Source organism: Mercenaria mercenaria, chromosome 4 (genome assembly GCF_021730395.1).
Source record: "Mercenaria mercenaria strain notata chromosome 4, MADL_Memer_1, whole genome shotgun sequence".
NCBI classification, from domain to species: Eukaryota; Metazoa; Mollusca; class Bivalvia; order Venerida; family Veneridae; genus Mercenaria; species Mercenaria mercenaria.
In genome coordinates, this window is record NC_069364.1 from 82,143,819 (window position 1) to 82,165,288 (window position 21,470).

Below are 21,470 nucleotides of genomic sequence, written 5' to 3' on the forward strand. Positions count from 1 at the left end.
ATTTTTGATATTGCTGCGATTTCTGAGTGAAATGTTTTCAGCGCAAAACACATAACATATGTCAAAGCGATATCTTTGCTTCAGTAAGAGAGTTCTAGAAGTCTTGCAAAAAAACGGAAGTGAAACCTTAACTAAATGCTCTAATCGGGCATACATAAGCATAAATCACATCACATTTTTTTAATTGATGAAATGGCAACGTTTCCATTTTAGTAATGATCTGATAATCCCTATTTGATTATACATTTATTGACCCCTATTTGATTATACATTTATTGACTTATGACGAGTAAAATACACATATTAACCGAAACATAGGTCTGTAATTGTTATATTACATGCCCTTCTCAAATTCATTCCTTTGACTGGCCCATATTTCATACATATAAGAAAAAGTGATATCACAAGAGCTATTATCACTTTTGCAGGTCAATATCGCTTTTTGCGGACCCGCTCGTGCACTCATTTCGACCAATGAAATGAGCGCAGTTGAGAAGGGTATATAATATTAAGCCTTATTTTTCTCAGTATATATTATTGTTTTGAGAAAACGGGTTTGAATGAGTTCTTATTGCAAAAAAATATATATCTGAACATGCAGAATTATTTAAAATATATATATTTTTTGAAAATCTTTTGGAATATATCTGTTTATTTCGTAGTTTTATTCAATATATTAATAAACAAATTTTCCATTTCTAAGTAAGGATTTGCTTTTGTCGTTCAAGTATTCTTTTGTTTCTGCTTTTAAAATTATAAGAAATTCTGTAAAACATTACAAAGAGCGCAAAAATTGAAATAGAGCGCTTTTATATTACCCAGTTTTATGTTGTTCTGCTAATTTAAAGTTTCTTTTATTTGGAATATATACAAAAAAAATCAGTTGTTTTAATACAAAAGGTATCAAATGAGCTTATACTTTTTGGATTTAAAATGTAAATGATTTATGAATGCGTAGCTTTACAGTCATCGCCTGATACCGATGACCAATCAGTTCCTTTACCCTCCATTCACCGCCAGGTCAAAGGGAAGTAACTAACAGGGCGTTTGATTGGTTGAAAAAGTATATGGTATTCCGAGACAAATATTTAAGACGTAAAGTGGTCTCTCATTGGTGAAATATCTGTTGAATATGTTTGAAAACTGTTTTATTTCTTAAATTGAGGTTCTAAGCCGTGATTAATGGAGGAAAAAATATTTGAAGATGTATTTTGCTTGAAAATTTTGCTTGTTTTAGTGATATAGTATTTTCATGAAATGTAAACAAAAATTAACTGCCGGACTGGGGGTTACTGACTTGCGGGTGAAAAAAGTGCCCAAAAATGATGGCCAACATATATATTTCTGGCTGTTTTCTTTTAGGTCTTGAATAGTTCTTTCATCCTGGGTAGGTGGCATCAAAAGTTTAAATGTTAATAAAAAAGGGCTATAACCCAAAACATTACAATGTAAGTCTATGGGAAAACTGTAACTTCCCTTTGACCTAAAGGACACCGTGAATTGCTATATTGCCATGCCATGTGAGTGGCTGTAAACAGAGAAATACACGATGAATGTGTTTTATTTTCATGATAATGCCTCGTTTAAAACTTTTAAAACATAAAACGTGTCTTCACATAGATTTTTCATGAAAATTTATCATAAAAATGGGATTACTACTGGTACTGGTGTGACGTAGAGGTACTTTTCTGCCTCAGAAAGCTATATTGCAGCGTATATGCTGTTCTATGCATATTTATATGATTTCGACTGAATTTTAAGCTTATATATGTACAATTGTGAATACAGTAAGCAATAACTGGAACTAGATAGCTCTGTGTAAATCGGAAATCCGATAAATGAATATTATTTGGCAAAAGGAATAAAGATAGCGTTCTTTTTATAAAAAAAAGTATAAGCCCAGTGAATGTCTGAAATGATACTTCATTCTCATACATTTTGTGTTAATTTACATAATATTTAGACAAATCTGTATTTGAAACAGTCGCTGGTGTCAATTTTACTTTATTTTTTGTACTATTTTCGAAAAATGAAAAAGTACCTCTTTCAAAGTTTTATTTGAACGGTAAATAGGGGGCTTTATAGTTAAAATAACTGCTGATTTATTGAAATATAGTCACGTAATTGCGTCAGCACATCGCTCATTATGTGAGAAATACGGAATGAACGGTATTTAACCATAAAGGGAAACAATTTATCAATCGCGATTGACAATAGATGATAATACGAATCTGAATTACCTCCCTTTAATAGCAAAATACTTATTTTTTGCTTATTTTTATGATGTCCCGTTTATTTTGAGTGACTTAAATGACATTTTTCGTTAGATTGTGTTAACACATTGACGAAAATGCATGGTGCTTCCCCTGTAATGCATTTGTTCTTTTACAGAAACTGAAAAAGGCATTAAAAATGGTGTTCATTTGAGAATTTTCCTACTTTTATCCTTAATCTTCGGGATTACATGAAGATTTATGTCAATATTTTTTGCCAGTCTGATAAAACGTAAATATCTAACAGTGACATTACACTTTTAACAACTTCTGCACGTCATATTTTCTAATACAGGCTGTAGAATGTAGCATCAGCAGTCAAATTCCTACAATTTCTGGACGTCAGGTGCTTATTTTGACTGCTCCCTGGGTACATTTAACGTATATAGAGATTTCAATTTATTAGTTTTCTTGACTGTACCACTTATTGCTATAATCGTTCAGTTTTGATACACTCTTACATCCTAAAGTTGCCTGATAGGCGCATAAGGTGCAAAATCTATGAAAACACGCGATTTTGGTGGTGGGTGGGGTAAGAAATAGACCCAACGTCGACATAAATATCAGCGTATTCATGAAATATACACGCAAGCAATTAGACGGGTCATTTATTAGTTCGCATGCTTCATTTGAACCATATGGGTAAAATAATAGGAGTACGGTGACTGAAATATCATGAATTTCTTGATTCAAGTGAAATATTATCTCTAAGAATGCAGGCAGGTCCCGCCACCAAAATTTCGTCAGCGATTTTCAGCATATGGGTATCCGAGTAAAAAGGTAATCATATCTCAGTTCGTTAATGTTTATTTTATCATTCTGAGCAATATTTTGTTCATATAAAAAGAAAAAAAGTATCTCTTTAGGTCAAAGGGAAGTAACTAACAGGGCGTTTGATTGGTTGAAAAAGTATATGGTATTCCGAGACAAATATTTAAGACGTAAAGTGGTCTCTCATTGGTGAAATATCTGTTGAATATGTTTGAAAACTGTTTTATTTCTTAAATTGAGGTTCTAAGCCGTGATTAATGGAGGAAAAAATATTTGAAGATGTATTTTGCTTGAAAATTTTGCTTGTTTTAGTGATATAGTATTTTCATGAAATGTAAACAAAAATTAACTGCCGGACTGGGGGTTACTGACTTGCGGGTGAAAAAAGTGCCCAAAAATGATGGTCAACATATATATTTCTGGCTGTTTTCTTTTAGGTCTTGAATAGTTCTTTCACCCTGGGTAGGTGGCATCAAAAGTTTAAATGTTAAGAAAGGGCTATAACCCAAAACATTACAATGTAAGTCTATGGGAAAACTGTTACTTCCCTTTGACCCAGCGGAATATTACGTTAATATTTTCTCGTAGTGTGCTGTATAATATCCACTGCAGCCTTTTTATTGGTCACTTCATGATTTGATGAAAACATTTGAACAAATCACTATACACATAAACAGCATTTTAATTGGTCGGTATTTGTTTCATTCCATTGACAGGTGACAACAACGGAATGCTAGCTAATTAACCCAAAGTTAATACATAAGGCCATCGAGCATAAGGCCATTGAGGGTATCCGACAATGCTTTCACTGTGCTGTATTATATATTGCATTTATTTTTACAATCGATCTTGAATGACGTTTATTTGAAACAAAATAACTTTATTATGCGTTAAATATGAAGAAACTGAATTTTAATGTTTATACAGAGGATGATTGAATAGTTTGATAATTTCAATTTACTTCTTTATTGCATGACTTTAACTCTAATACGCAAGATAATTAGTTTTAAAATTGTTTTCTTCATCTCGCAAGTTCATTGATTTACTGGTTCCGTATGCTGATTTCCACGATTCAAAAGTACTTGTAAACACTACTAATTTGTGATGAAATAAGTAAACACATGGAAACAGTAACAAAAAATAGACCTTTTATTTCAGGACCACCCTGTGATTATACAAGACTCTCGAACTATATAGCATGTGCCACGAGTAACGGCTGCACCGTCACCACGGACATCAACAGTATTACGGCATGTGTACTTTCTAATTGTCTGCCAGAAGTTCAAAATATATTTCTAAATGATAATCAAGCATGTCGCAACTGCATAACTACTTCAAGTTTCAATATCGCCCAGTAAGTAGTGACAACAATATCTCAAGAACTGATAGCTCAATGCCTTGTATAAATAGACATACTCACGAGATAAGTTATTATGACCGTTCATTGTCCGTCGTACGTACGTACATACGTCCTATAAGATTCTTTCACTGGTTGTATATGCAGATCGGAATATCCGGCCTCGAGGGTAACTGTTTAGGCGGTAATGAGGCCCCCTGCCGAGTTACCGCCTAAACAGTTACCCGAGAGCCGGATATTTCCATCTGCACCTATAACCAGTGACAGAATCTTTTTCTTGCATATCGATTTCAAGAAATATTAATAAGAATAAAATCAATCAAATGGCTTTCTTTTTAAAACTATTTCTTATAGCAGTGTATCTAAACAAAGCGCAGGAAACCAACGTCCGTAAGCAGGAAAGACGTCATGATGTTTCAAAACAAATAACAACGTTTAGTTCCGGTTTTGTTTTATCAGTTGTAGCGTAACGTTATGAATTTTTCATAAATTAACGTGATTTGAATCGAGAAATATACTATCAGGAACCAATAGGAACTGTCAAGGAATTGATTTTTTATTCAATTTATTTAAATTACTACATAAATCTTCTACATATATGTAGTTCGTAATACGTCATTTACGGCACGAGAGTCATCTTACACGCCGGGGTGTAAGATCCTTATATTCTTGCCTACCTAGCAGAGAAAGTATACATTTATCCGAATTGATATTCCTGTCTCTCCCTAGGGAAAAACCTTGTCTAAAATAGCGTGCACTAAGGTGACATCATATAGTACTGGTACCATTGTGACGTCATAAACTTTATAAATAATGTCAGGAAATACCCAAACCTATTTGTCTCCACGATCTATTTTGAACATGATAGGCAAAATGATATAACATGTCTGCCTGTGTAAGACAGCTGTTTTCACTACCCTCGGGACAGCATGGATAAAAAACCTCGCTAAAGCTCGGTTTTCCATTCCACACTGTCCCTCGGGTAGGGAAAACCCCGTCTTACACAGACAGGCATGTAAGATCCTTATATTCTTGCCTACCTAGCGGGGAAGTATACATTTATCCGAGCGCGCGCCGTGGATAGATATTCCTGTCTTTCCCTAGGGAAAAACCTTGTCTAAAATAGCGTGCACTAAGGTGACGTCACATAGTACTGGTACCATTGTGACGTCATAAACTTTATAAATAATGTCAGGAAATACCCAAACCTATTTGTCTCCACGATTTATTTTGAACATGATAGGCAAGAAAAATGATCTAACATGTCTGCCTGTGTAAGACTAATAATATTTGTCATGTGTTTACGAATCGGATAGAAATATCCGTCCCGAGGGCACCTGCGCATTGGCAAGCCTCATTACCGCCCATGCGCAGGTGGCCGAGGGACGGATATTTCTATCTGATTCGTAAACACATGACTGATTTTTTTTCTTGCATATCGTATACATTCTAGCATTTTATTCTGGCAGATTATTTTTCTTGCATACCGTATTTTACAAATTACAGGTAGAAATACTTACGTAGCACTCTTTCTTATAGTAGAGAATAAACACGAAGCGCGGGAACTTAACGTCCGTAAGCAGAAGTGACGTCATGGTGTTTTGCGTTACGCACAATAACAAAGTTCCACTTTAGTTTTATCGCTTGTAGCGTAATGTTTTGTTCTTACGATAAACTAACGTATTTTGAATCGAGAAATATACTATAAGGAATGGAGAGAAACTATCAAGGTACCTGCTTTTTTTTCGTATTTTACATAAACAATATTTTATCAGTGCATGAACAACTAGTTGTCATTAACAGCACGAGAGTCATCTGGCATGGGGGCTGCCAGATGGGTTTTGCCGGCATGGGTAAAATCACCGGAAACGCCAGTCCGGTGTGCAAGAAAGCTGTTTTCCCTACCCTCGGGACGGCATGGATAAAAAACTCGCTAACGCTCGGTTTTCCATTCCACACTGTCCCTCGGGTAGGGAAAACACCGTCTTACACAGGCAGGCATGTAAGATCTTTATATTCCAGCACCGGTAAAAATACCGGAAATCCCCGTCTGGTATGCAAGAAATATTGTTCTCAAAACGACGTCTTGTCTTAAACCAATAGGTGGAAGTTGATAATACTTAGCATAATTATATAAATATTATAGAAATTATTAAAATCTTCTTATCAGAAATAGTCTATACAATTTTAAGATTATTTCACATATACCCTCTATCAAGAGTACTTTAATTATTTCGATTAGTCCAAAAGCAACTGTGTGGAGTTGGCGAGAAGTTCGACATTCGACAATGGACATTCAAAGCTTGAAGTTGGCGAGAAGTTAAACATTCTACATTGGACATTCGCTGGAATAACGGCATTAAAGCCCAGAATGACATTTGGACATTCAAACCCAAAACGACATTTGACATTCGAAACAAGAACAACATTGAACAGTCAAACTGAAAACGACATTGGACATTCAAACCCATTAAAAGTTCAAATTCAGAACGTCATTGGACATCTGAAACTAGGACGACATTGGACATCTAAATGCAGAACAACATTGGACATTCAAACCTAGAACGACGTTGGACATTCGAAACAAGAACGCTGTTAGACACTCAAATCCAGATCGACATTGGACATTCGAAACAAGAACGATATTTGACATTCGAAACAAATACGACATTAGACATTCAAACCCAGAGTGACCTTGGGCATTCGAAAAAAGAACGACACTGGACATTCAAATTGATAACGACATTAGACGTACAAACACAGAAAGATATTGGACATTCAAATTCAGAACGACATTGAGCATTTGAAACTAGAACGACACTGGACATTCAAATTGAGAATGAAAATGAACATTCAAACCAATAACAACATTGGACATTTGAAACAAGAACGACATTAGACATTCAAACACAGGGCGACTTTGGACATTCGAAAAAAGAACGACATTTGACATTCAAACCCAGATTGATATTGAACATTCGAAAAAAGAACGGCATTGGATATTAGACACAAGAACGACATTAGACATTTCGTTCTTGTTTCGAATGTCCAGTTTTGTTCTGGATTCGAAGTCCAGTTCTTACTACAAAATTTTACAGGTGTGCTGCAGAGAAACCCGTCGTCGGTGGTCGGCAAATGAATGAAGGATGCCTTGTCCTACTGTCCAAGAAGAAGCTTCGTGACGCGTCTTTCAACGAGTATTACCCCAAAACGAGAGTATCCTTCACAAGGGGATACATTGAAGCAGAGGTTACCTTTAATATATTTTCAAACATGTTAAATTCTAAAGCCTCGTTCAATAGGGATGGTGCAGGTCTATGGGCGAGGCGTATGTTTTACGTGACGATTTGGCAGAAGAAATTATGCTTAAAATCGTTTGTCATCCACCTCTGATTCATGTGGGAAAATATAGTTATGCGGAGAATAGGTAAATGCTGATAAATAATCACGGAACACTGGTTAGATTAGCTGCTGGACATTACCAAAGTGGAATACTGTTGGAAAATGGCGTGAGACCTAAAGCAAACTAAATATTATGTTATAGCAAAACAGTCTTTATTGAATGTAAGTTTTAAGTATCCCCTTATTGATTTGATATCGAACAGTTTGCAACAATTTAACAATATACTTATTGTTGTGTGCAAAGTACTGGAGTATTGGAGTAAAATAAATATTGTAATATTAAGAATGTTTTGTACCTTTACGGAACGTCATAACTAGAAGAATTTAGTACAAAATGAAAACTAAATGTAAAATGTATTTTATTTGATATAACATTTAGATATCGTGCAAGTATGAACATCATATCTTACATGTATTAAAGCTACACCTCTCATTAGATATTGAATCTGCTGTTCAATTGACGGAAGATATTTCGATCTTTCACCTACAGACTTCTCTACCGCCCTTCGCACATGCGATGAAAATAAAACCTGAAGATCCTTTGGAAGCATAGTCATTTTGTTTAATATATATGGGATTTAAAATATATGAGACGTAATGAAATATTGAGTTTTTAAAATGACTGCAATCTACCCCAGTATTATGTATCCATAACAGGTTGAGGACATTGCAACTGTACGTTGCACACACTTGAGCACTTCAACCTTTCAGTTCTTCGAACGTAAGTAGACCGTCATAGTTGAAATATTTCACAGACAGTATATTCCAGTAATTGTAAATACATAAGGAAGTGGATTATATTTACATTCAATAATAGTGTTTAAACACTACTCTAATATGAAACATCCATGCATACTTCCGTTAAAACACGGAAATCTGATGTTTTGTAGCCCTTACAGGCGCCGTAAAAGTGTGCTGCTATAATTTGATCTGTTATTATATATAAAAGACGTTTCATTATCGAAATGATATAACGGAATGGTGGTACACTTAATTCACACACTGTACATGTAAACAGTTCATTAGACGTCTACGCGGAAGTTATTCCGCGAGATGTGTTACTTATTTTAACACTATTAAAACAGTATTACGTGTTGATGTCACGTCGATCTATTATATTTGGTGACGCAGTACTGCTTCCCTTTTCCAAATTGTTTGATTAGGAGACATCTTTGTATCGAAATATTATTTAGCAGAACCTTGAACATATTTCCCCAATAGGCTGTATTTTAATTCTATTGAACTGCCGATTGTTTCTACATGTCTATTGTTATAAATATATTTAAGAAGATATAGTATGAGAGTGTTTTAATATATTAAAAACGCTTATAAAAGCCTGCGGAATAATTACACGAGGGCATTGCCAAAGAAAACTATTTTGCACGACGTGCACACGTATAACCGATTCAAAGTGCTAACATCCCACTACCTCTCGTGAACAGACTCAATCAAACTGAGTATCCTGTTATTTTGTAAAGTTGCGTCCAATTAATTATGAATGTGTAGTTTAAGTGTAACGCGGTTCTCTTGTATCATTTCCATTCTATGTCTTTTATATAAAACAGTCCTGTTTGTGTCAAATGATTCATTGACGTGACGTCAATATAATATTGTTTAATGACAGTAAATATGATTTTTCTCATATTATCAATATAATACCTATGCACCCGCCTTCGTACACAAAGGCAAAAATATCATAGAAGAAGAGTTGTTCCGTATAACGGTGCCCCTAAAGTGACATGTTACACATTTTTTCCACTTGAAATAACTTCGTTTAAACGAAATCATTTCGTTTTAACGAAATAAGTTTAAACGAAATCATTTCGTTTGAACGAAATAACTATTCGTTTAAACGAATGAAATAGTTATTTCGTAAAAACGAAATGATTTCGTTTAAACGAAATAACATTTCGTAAAAACGTAATGATTTCGTTTAAACGAAATAAATGTTATTTCGTTTAAACGAAATAGTTATTACGTTAAAACGAAATGATTTCGTTTAAACGAAATAGTTATTTCGTTTAAACGAAATAGTTATTTCGTTCAAACGAAATGATTTCGTTTAAACTTATTTCGTTAAAACGAAATGATTTCGTTTAAACGAAATAAAAAAAGTCTCACATTACCTAAGTGGAAAAAAAGTGTGTAACATGTCACTTTAGGGGCACCGTAATAACCTACAATTATTAACTAATTTGTAACAAAACTTCATGTTAGCTTTATACCTTTGACCATTACAGCGGAACTTTCACAAGAAGGATTTACGTCATACGATGAAATGAATGCATATGAAGCGAGAACGCTTATAAAAAGTCTACGGGGAATTCAACCAGCCATTATTATGGGTGGTTTCAACTCGGGGCTTGCATTTACGCCGAAGCTTGTCCAGCAAGTACCAGGTTTGCAAAATTGTACCAAGTTGTTTAATCGGCTGTCAATAAAACGGATAAACCGTCTGTATCAGTCAATTATGTTGTTACAATTCTATTCAAAACCAGAGATTGTCCTTGTGGACAGAGTCTATAGATAAACTTGTGGATTAACAAAACGGGTAAGATCAATAGATCATCTGTGACAAATCTTATCGCGATAAGAATAAAACAGAAACAAAACTTTCAACATTCACTGCTTTCGAGGACTTTAGGAAAAGGGGTTAGAAGCTTAGTAATATGGGGGTTAATGGGAAAATGTTTGAAGCAGTAAAGTCTCTTTATAATTAAACTTCAGCTTGCACCAAGTTCAGCTCAAGATTTTCTGAATTTTTCGAAACAAAATCTATCCCGAGATAAGGATCTGGCCTCAGTGTGTTTGTAAATGATCTAGCTTTGCAATTACAAGCACCAGGGCGTGGTATTGTAATAGGTAATGTTGAAAAGTATGCATTTTACTTTATGCAGACGATATAGTGTTTCTGGCTGAAAATGACACCGATCTGTTTTTGCAAAGTCTGCAAGCAGAACTTTAGGTCTGTAAACAGCAACTTTTAAAAGTACTGGCAGAATGCCATACAATGAGTTCACTAGGTTGTTTGACTAAATGGTGTAGTCGTTCGTGGTACACATAATTTTGCATGTATAAAATCTGTTATACACGTGGCAATGTGCCTTTACATGGAAACGTGTAAACATGCCCCTGCAACTAAGGTAGCTGGGATATGGCTTGGAAACCAGCAACAGTTAGACAAGCAACATGTGTATATGCATACTGGTTTCTCGTTTTTAATATGCTTACATCTAGAATTAATAATAGAATGTTTATGTATTATATGACTAAGAACGGTTCTGGATGTAAAAACTGGAATTATAGAGTTTTGCAGTCATTTGATAAGTTAGAATGTGCTGGTATAGGTAATGATATTGATATTTCCAAGGCTTTGTTAATTGATAAAACCGGAAAACTTAGCACGAGTAGTTATGTAACATTTTGGAAAATTTAGTGAATAATCCCGTTCGACCCAGTAGAAATGGAGGGAAGAAACTGCATACATATAAAAAGTTTAAGGAGGAATATTTGGTCGAGAATTATTGTACAATGATTCTTACCCGTACCCATAGAGCTGCGTTTGCAAATTCCAGAACTGGTACTGCCCCAATCATATTAGAAACCGAAAGATATGAAAGGTTAAATGTTTATCAAAAGTTTGCCCTTTTTGCGCTAATCAAGTGGAAAATGAGTGTCGTGTTTCGACGAACTGTCTTTTTATATAATGATCTGGGTGAAATTCTATTTACTTATGCTTTAAATAATCTTGAAAACTTTACGGCCCTAAGAGACGATGAAGAATTTAAAGAATTTTGTAAAAGGGACTCTTAATTTTGATAGGATTAACGCTAATTTATAAGAGTGAAGAAATAGGTCTATCATAAATATGATGCAGTGATAAGTGTTTTAATATTGTTTGGACAAAACTTTTAATGTATTTTATTATTAAACATCAATTTAACTTAAAACAGATATTGTCAATAGTATGAATTTATTTTAAGTCTCCTGTAATTCTGTAAAACAATGACCAGTTTGCATATATCGATGCTATTGTGTATATGTATTTATTGATGTTTGTAAATGGATGAGACTCTTATAAACAGTATATATTCAAACACGGTCTATCTTACTTTAAGTACTTTTCAATAAGCTGGTAAATCTCCTGTGTATGTCCATTTTGAACACATTATAACATAAAGTAAATAATCAATTCATCACTGATTAATGCATTGTGTAAATGACTGATTTCTAAATATGCAAATAATTGATTGGTAAAGTGAAAAAAAACCCGCTATTTCCACTTCTGTCGGCAACGTGTTTAGGCACAATTAATATATTCACAGAATCATACCAGCAACTGTTGAAAAGATTTACGACCAGACCAGCACTGCAGTTCACACACCGTAACCCACCAGACAGAAAAACGAAGAGCGTGATTGATCACGTGTTTGTCAAGAACCTTATCATACGTAAAACCAAGGTAAATAATTGAACTAACTCAACGATATGTATATTTTAGCAGCAATGTTACACATCGCGTAGAAAACAAATTTTCTTCCAAGAACATTCAATGGTTTTTTGTTGTTGTATTTTTGTCATTGTATTTGCATATTCGCTGCAAATGTGTATTTGCAATTGAGTGTAAGTATCGTTACTGTATATGTATTAAGATGTAACATAAAGGTCGGTAACTGGTTATGATCATTCTCCGTTAAAGCATTAACATATAAATGGTGTCACATATATCATTTTGAAAAGAATAAATAAATTCGGCGAAAGTTGATCCCTTTGTTTTAAGCCCAGAGTTACATCGAAAATAAAACATCAGATAAAGCATTGATGAAGAAAGTTTCACATAAAGGATACACAGAAACATTCACTTTAACATATTTGCCATCTTACAAATAATGCCTTTTCTAGGCAGCTTTCCCATAATTACTTAGATTTCCTATTACATTGCAATCACAGTTCATCTGATCTGTAAACAGGTTAGTGTTTATTATAGTAAGCAATTATCAAATTAAAATAGTCCAATTTAATTTGATAAATGTTTAGTAATAAACACTAACCTATACTTAAATTCATGATAAATATTTTGGAAACAATTTTCGGTAATTGTTCTGTATGTCAACTGTTGATTCTTAAACCAACTGTTGATTCGGTAAAAAGAATCAGCAGAAACTTCAATAGAATGACGTCTGTGAAATGGGTTATAATACTTGTAATATATATTTTTTTTGTAAAACAACGTTTTTAAATATGCGATAAAACAGTCAAAAGGTTAGGGTTAGAGTTAGGCGCTTAGACAACATACCATTTCGTCTTGGAAGTGTCACAAAACCGGTAAACCTTGGCGAGGCTGCCGCAAATTCACATTATTTCTTTTCAATTCTTTGCACTTGTTTTACAGAGAGTGTTTGTTCCAAAAGAGGGAGAGGCTCCAATGAGTGATCACGTAGGTGTGCAGTCAGTGGTGAAGGCAGCACAGTAACTTGGAATAGATATGGTTCAAACCAGATTCCTTCTACGAGCTATTGAGCCTCGATTTTTGAAGATCAGTAAAAAATAAAGATATCATTCCACAGGTTAACTTGTGTTTCTCGTTTGTTTTCAACTTTGCCGAATAAATTGGGCAAACGATTCTACGAGTTTAACGTTACATAGCAATGTTGATATACTTATTTATTTCTCTATCTTTGATTTGTAGCTTTTTAAAAATACTGTTGTAGGTATCATTTCTGTAAGCAGCGACGAAGATACCATATAAAAAACTAAACCACATAAATCCGATACTATGAAAAGTGAAATATGCAACATTTGACAATATTTCGATTTTGAACATTAAATTGGCAAAAATAATATGAAATAAAACTACAATATATGTTACAGACATTTAGATATTATCAATCGTAAGAAATAGGAACTCCTTTAGTTACAATGACACCACTGTTTTGTCCTTGTATAGGAATTTCAACACGTGGTATTTATGGCAATATTATGCTGAATACAAATAAATATGGAATTTTAATACAAAGTTAAGACTTTTACATTCAAACTTATATCCATAATGTATTGTTACCTACAAAGTATGCTTTTTAGTTGTTATTCGTACGTTTGACATGATTGTATGGTTGTATGGAAAAGCATATATAAGGAAAATACAAGTCGTTTCATTACATGAATAGTTTTCAACAAATGACTACATATTTTTTTTTATTTCTTGTCTGATTTTCACATTTTAAACAATTGTTTTGGTGTCACTATAAGACACACGGACAGAGTCAATGCCATGAAGCCAATTTCTAGCTTCAGTAAAGGAAGAAGACCCCAGGTGAACATATGAGCACAATTCCAAGCTGGACAGTGCTCCCAGCATAATAGGCCTTCCGCCCGCATGTCAGCTGGATAGCTTATTCAATATAGAAATGTATATGAAAAGGAAAAACAACTGATAGGTCTCTTTTCCGCGAGTTACTAATAGAGGATAGGACAACATATTCATATATATGTATATATATTGAGCACTGTAGCTAGAAACACAAACTTCAAGTATGCAATACGTATTTTAGATACTTGTGTAAATGTATGTTAACTGCATCAAAGTACATAATTTGAGAAAAACAAAACAAGAGCTGTCACTATTAGTGACAAATGCCTCCGAGCATTAATGTCAAGTAATTTTAAAATCCCTTCATCGATGGCAAAGTTATGGGCCGGACAGGAAACAGACCATGTTAACCTTTAACCTTTAAGTATGACATTGACCCTAGAGCTAGGGGTCTGAATCTTGCGCCTAACACCTCGTCTCATTATGGGGAACTTGTATGCCAAGTAATTTCAAAGTCTCTTGATGAAAGGCAGGATTATGTCCCGGACACGAAACAGTCTCTGTTAACCTTTGACCGCTAAGTCTGACATTGATTTTGGAGCTAGGGGTCTAATAAAGCCGCTGTAGGAACACTGTTGGTATAATTTGTTTTGTTTTTCTAAAAGACTCACGTAGAAGAAGCATCTTGTCTTAATCATGACACATCGTCTTATTATGGTAAACATTTATGCCAAGTTATTTCAAAATCACTTCATGGATGGCAAAGTTATGAACCGGACACAAAACAGTCCCTGATAGATAGATAGATAGATAGTTTTTATTTGGTAAAAGTGTGCACAAATCAAGCATTAAACATGGCAATAGAACAGATGCATGATATATAACAACAATATGGTGGCAAACAGACTAATTACAATCATACATATATTCTAAACCATGAAATGCACAAAAATACCAGGGATAACACAAATAGAGAAACAAAGTTCCCCTTATTTCCATTGTGGTCCCTGATATTGGCGGCATTACACAGAAAGTCATGTATTTGTTTTAACTATAAAATTGCACATTAAATCTTTAAACAAGTGTGTCACAGATAATTTAGTTTTATGTATTATCACAGTATTTGATGTCACATATTACTATCACAGTATTTAGTATTAGACATCTAGAGGTCAGTATAAAAACAGAAATAAATCATTCACAACATAAAAGTGACTAATTAAAAAGGAAATAAGAAAGTATGAAAACTAACTGGCCATTAATTGGATTTTGATGGCATGTTTGAACTTTGAAGAACAAGTGATATATCTAAGATCCTGGGGAATGTGATTCCACAAAGCAATACCGTTGAACGCAAATGTTTTTTTTGTCAACCTTCAAAATGTAGTAAGTTAATACATGTTTTCGGGTTGACAATATCAATAACACACTCACAGCCATGTGTTATTTATCTAAGAGCCATAAGAGAGACGCTACCTACTTAACTATACAACAAGAGTTATTTAATTATAACTTTTACCTATTTGTTATTGCCTGTCTGATCTTAATATCACTCACGTAACAAAAGATACAAGTCGGAACATCGATCTTAAGTATAAGACCCCAAAAATGGTATAAGTATTGTTTAGAAAAGCGGAGGAGTAGGGTGGAGGGGAAGGGGGGAGAGTTGTCAAATCCGCAAGCCATGCGTTTTAACATTGGACCACTGCGACCGCACTTAGCTGTAACATTAAGTAAACCTACGAACCAAGTTGCAATGGAACCTAAAACATCAATATTTCCCGAATCGACGTCGGGAGTTTCTTATTCTTAGTATTTGTGATTAAGTAAAATGTGTACATGCCCTTCTTATTTCTAAATCTGACCGCTATCTGTTATTGGCCGGGGGAATATTTAGGCTTCGGGGTGCGTCATTTCTAACGTCGTTACCATATATGTCGTCGCATTTATTTGTTCATTAACAACAATATTTTTACTTTAATAACAAATTGATACCATTCATATAATATTCATTAGTGTAGATGCGTATGTAAATTGCATCGATAAATATGCGCTCGTTCTTTCGCGGAATAATATTTCGTTCCTAAAGTCGTGCAATATTTCCGCTGCACATGTAATGCATATTTGTCAATAAAAATCTTATAGCCTATAGTACAGTGCCAGTGGAATATGTAGAATTGAAAGCCGCTGTAGGAACACTGTTGGTATAATTTGTTTTGTTTTTCTAAAAGACTCACGTAGAAGAAGCATCTTGTATTGTTAAAAAATTGATAATAGACTCGGTTTGAAAATGAAAAAAAAAAGAGAAAAAAAAAAGAAAAAGAAAAAATCAAAGGAAGCAAAACATGTACAAGGTCCTGCTGTTTGCGGATAACAAATGCTATCATGGCATGTTAGTTTACTACTATCACTGATGTATACGCACAGTGAATTCTTTGAACGCTTTGAAATATTTGTATGAAATTTATTTCTGAAGAAAAAGTCAAAATGATTTCAAATTTTTACATTCTGACAGGTTCCGTATTTAGAAGTCCATGTTGCAACTTGCAGATTCGGGACACATGTCAGTGTATGATTGCAAGGACAACTTCCGGCCCACTCCTTGGCTGCAGCGTAACATGGACCACCGACGTCGCTGATTGGTTTACAGTAAACCTGTCTAGGTTCTGTGGGGTCCTCGCAGCAGCACGAATCAGGTGGGCATGTACTGTAACGTGTGGATAAATTGGACATATTACAGTCATGTGCCTGGAAAAGATGTACACAAAACATGAAATAGTTTACTCCAAAGCAAACAAACAGAGCTCGCTACTTCTTGTCTTACTTGTTGTTTTTCCTAGGTATATCTGATCACTGCGAAATATAACTTTTACAGATATTCATATATTTTAAAGAACTCCAAGTGACTTATAGTAGTTCAAAATGACATTCTTCAATCCCTGAATCAAAACGAAATCACAATTTTGATAATGCTTGACTTATCTGTTGCGTTTGATACTATCGACCATGAAACGTTGCTAAACCGCTTGAAAAAGGACTTCGGGATCATTAGAGTGGATGACTTCTTATCTGAATGACAGCTACCAAACTGTCTTAGTAAATGGCGAACCGTCTACTCCAGTCCACATGAAATACAGTGTACCACAAGGATCTGTCCTAGGACCGAAAAACTATATCATGTACACATAACCCGTCGGTTCAATATGTAGAAGCCATACACTGAATCATCACTTTATGCGGATGACTCACAACTGTATTTGTCGTTTAAGCCAAAAATGTTTCCTACCAACATGAAGCCCTATCTCGAATTGAGATCTGTCTCAAAGACATAGTCTCTTGGATGTATCAGAACATGCTGAAGCTCAATACTGACAAAACATCGGTCATTTTGTTTCACACAAAGCGCACAAAAATACCGGAAGATATCTGCGTGAAAGTAGGACCGTCTCGGATTAAACCATCAATTTGTGTGAAGAATCTGGGTTCTAGAATGGATTCAAACATGGACATGACACTGCATGTTAACTCTCTATGTAGAGCTAGTTATACACAACTTCGACAAATAGGTCACACTAGGCAGTACATCACAGCTGATGCTACTAAGTCTCTTGTGAACTCTCTGGTTACATTTAAAGTAGACTACTGTAACTCGCTGCTGTATGGAATTTCCAAAGACACACTGCAAAATCTTCAATGTGTACAAAACACAGCGGCCCGCATTATAACCAAGACTCCGCGATACAATCACATCACACCAGTCTTGAAGGAGTTGCTTTGGCTTCCAAGCTTGACACTTACATACAAAGCCATGCACAATGAACCTCCCAAGTATATTGTCGATATGCTGACCGTGTATAAGCCTCGTAGAGACTTAAGGTCGGCAAATGGCCCAGTGTCTTTGGTTGGTCTGAGGAGTCGAACAGTAAAGTATGGTGGCAGAAGTTTCAAGCATGCAGCTCCAAAGCCTTGGAATGCCCTCCCATCAAACATCAGGGATTCAAGCTCATTGTCCGCATTTAACTAGAATGTGTGCGTGTGCCCCAACTGGTACATTTGTCACAAATAAGGGGCAATAATTCAAATGTTTGCAGTCTTAAGGAGGTATAGCCTCAACAAACATTTTATAAAAAAAAAAAGGATTCATTATTCTAGGCCAAATACGTTTTAAGCCATGAGCATCACAACAAAAGTTCCACTATTTCGGCTATCTTAAGGGCCATAACTCTATAATAAGCGCTACGATTCCGAAGCAGAATGCCAAGTGTGCAATATCACGTCATGATAAAGACTCAAGCAAGGTTTCATGAATTTACTTCAAATACTTTTTGAGCTAGGAACATTATTAGATGAAAACGTGCACTTTTGACTATTTTAGGGGCCATAACTTTAAAAATAAGAGCTGCGCAAGTTTTATCATGATAAAGACTCATGCAAGTTTTCATCTACTTATGTCATATACCTTTTGGGCTAGGTCCGTCACAAGATAAAAATGTGCATTCTTTTTACTATTTCAGGGGTAATAACTCTAGAAATAGTGGCGGATCCAGATGAAGAAAAGGAGATGCGCAAGTCATATCACGATAAAGACTCGTGCAAAGTATAATCAATTATATTAAATACTTTTTGAGCTAGACGCTTCGCAAGGTAAAAATGTGCTTATTTTTACTATTTCAGGGATAATAACTCTGGAAATAGGGGGCGGAGCCAGATGAAAAATAGAAGGTGCGCAAGTTCATACCATGATTAAGACTCATGCAAGGTTTTATGAATCTATATTAAATACTTTTTGAGCTAGGCGTGTCACATGGTGAAAATGTTCACTTTTGGCTATTTCAGGGGCCATAACTCTAGAATCAGGGGGTGGAGCCAGACGAAAAATAAAAGGTGCGCAAGTTCATATCATGATAAAGACTCATGCAAGGTTTCATCAATTTATATTAAATACTTTTTGAGCTAGGCGCGTCACGAACTTCGGACGGACGGACGGACGCTCGGACAAGACCAAATCTATATGCCCCACCACTCATGGCAGGTGGGGAGGGGGGTGGGGGCACAAAAATCTTTGAAAACACACCTCTTTTACACATGTTATATAAAATAACAAAATCTGAAATACTGTTGAAAAATGGCGTTAAACCCAAAACAAACAAACAAAAATCTCGCCTAATTTTAATACGGAATTCTTGCACAGCGTATATCTCGTATATGGTCACCAACAACCATGTTAAGACTACCCTTTATTTCCACATTTCCTGAATTTGGACATTGCCATTACTTGTGCATTAAAAAACCCATGTCTTGCCATCTACTCTGTTCTTCAATATTTGCTGAATGAATCATAACTGGATATCTGAACGGTAACTGGTCATAAAATGATACAGGCTATATACGTGCAAACTGGTGGGTAATGCTTTCAGATTTATTTTGTAATACATCTTGCATTCTACTGGTAAAATATTTTTCATTTTTAAGAGAAAAATGTGTGTCTAAATAGGCACATGAGGACAGTTCTTTGCCCTTGATTGACTACAAAAAGGAAGTGGTTACACGGAAAATAGTTCTTCTGTTTGATGGTGAATATCAAGCTCCTCACAGCGGTTATCTTCCCTCGCGTTCATTATAATATGTATCGTAAGGGGAGGTAATCGCTGCGGGGAGCTTGGGTGAATATTAACGAAGTTTTGAATGAAAGGCATAATTTGCTAGAGCAGATATGAATTAGTAGGTAAATGTACAATTTGACAGAAAGTCAGAATGCGCATTACATTACCTTTTGATAGGGCCAGTTCGACATGCCTGTTTACGGCCATTTAGAGAGTATACTGAATTCATACGCATGTGATTTAGTTAAAGATGGTGGAAAAAGAACCGATCAACCCAATGTTTATTATGGCTGTATATTTCTCTCTCTGATAGTTCTGTTGAGTGCAGGTATTTTTGGGGCAAATTGCGATAGTGTACAGGTTCCATACAGAACATATAGTAAAATTTTTTATCTTGCCTCCTACAAGTTTCTTGCATTTCTATTGGTCAATAGACGTCACGTGGAGACAGGATATATTCCATATCCTGCTAGTATATTTCAGATATGAATTTTGATTGAAACAAAATAGCTGCCACACTGCTGTCGTAATTGAATCAAGTCAGATTATTTATTAGCTCCAGCGTTAGTACCATTTCCGAGAGTAAATTTAGTGTTTTCTTGCCGATTTCATTCTACTTAAGTTGAAGCTCATGAAGTTTGACAAAAGTTAGCCGTAAAAGCGGAATAACTCTGTATAGGATACGCGGACGTTGAAATCTTGTTTTTAGTTAAATCATCGTAAAATAAAGGAATTGACATATTTGTTACTCGGCAGTTTGTTGTAGGATCATTTAATCTACGTGCAAGATAAATGATTTAACAGGAAACGGGATGAAAGCGGACGTATCAAGGCATTTGTGACATCGTGAAATCTGGTGACTTTCAAAGGGATGGAGCAAGAAGTTTTTTTAGTGTTTCTGATCAAAACCAGTTCATAACCTGTGTAAATTAGCTTTTGTGTTTTGTGATTTAACCAAAACACAGGTCATTGTGCATTTTATGGCTGGTATAAATCAACTATAAACAAAACATGACGACCAAACGTGAGTGTAGGATTCCTGTCTGCACTGTAAGTAGCTTTGTTAATTTACAAATTTGTTGATTATACATGTAGCATGTAAGTAAAGGGTAGTCGGCAAGATAAAATCGTTACACTGCTTGTATCACGTATCCTGTCACCAACAAGCAGTGTAACTAATAGTATCAGCAGCTATATACTAGTATACGACTTGATTCGACTACGTCAGCGATGCGGCTGCTATTTTGTTTTAATCAAATTTCATGCCGGAAAATTACTAACCAGATATGGAATATATCTGGTGTGCATGTGACGTCTCTTGACAAGTAGAAATGCAAAAAACTTGTAGAATGCAAGATAATACTGAATATCATGTTGAAAAGCAGCAGTTTACTTCTAATGGATAAACTATTTGAGGTTCAAGAAGAACACGTGCAAGTACACGTGTAAATTTGATAATGTTTCTACCATAAGTTTCTAGAAAAGAAGAAGATTGTTCTTACCAGAAATATACAACTGGCTGTGGTAAAAGAATGAATCAAAAACAAAAGTTGTATTGTCGCCATTTTGTTAAACTACGTTCAAACAAAGATAAGAATTCGCCGTTAAAAACTAGGGTCCTGATTTAGAAAGTGTTATCTTAACTGGCCTTTTTCCGTAAGTTAAGTCAGTGCATATTGGCCAAATCTAAGATGAAATAAGTCGTGGCTCGATTACATATGTATGGATGTATGGGGGTCATTTCGTTATATATG

General features: G+C 35.0%; 2 protein-coding genes across 3 annotated transcripts in view; one reads left to right on the forward strand and one right to left on the reverse strand.

Moving 5' to 3' along the window:
- LOC123552295 (uncharacterized) overlaps positions 1–13,699 on the forward strand; it is an 89,702-nt gene extending 76,003 nt beyond the window's left edge. For both annotated transcript variants that reach the window (XM_053541806.1, XM_045341843.2), the window contains exons 5-10: positions 4,203–4,398; positions 7,500–7,650; positions 8,461–8,524; positions 10,044–10,202; positions 12,129–12,265; positions 13,196–13,699. In XM_053541806.1, the coding sequence (XP_053397781.1) occupies positions 4,203–4,398; positions 7,500–7,650; positions 8,461–8,524; positions 10,044–10,202; positions 12,129–12,265; positions 13,196–13,276 (788 nt within the window). In that variant the 3' untranslated portion in view covers positions 13,277–13,699. The remainder of the gene's footprint in view (positions 1–4,202; positions 4,399–7,499; positions 7,651–8,460; positions 8,525–10,043; positions 10,203–12,128; positions 12,266–13,195) is intronic.
- Positions 13,700–16,563: 2,864 nt separating this feature from the next.
- Positions 16,564–21,373, reverse strand: LOC123553538 (uncharacterized). The gene is made up of 2 exons (XM_045343243.2): positions 21,219–21,373; positions 16,564–16,861 (listed from the first exon to the last, which is right to left on the reverse strand). Exons 1-2 carry the CDS (start codon positions 21,279–21,281, stop codon positions 16,607–16,609), a joined length of 318 nt encoding a protein of 105 aa, XP_045199178.1. The 5' UTR covers positions 21,282–21,373; the 3' UTR covers positions 16,564–16,606.
- Positions 21,374–21,470: the final 97 nt, after the last annotated feature.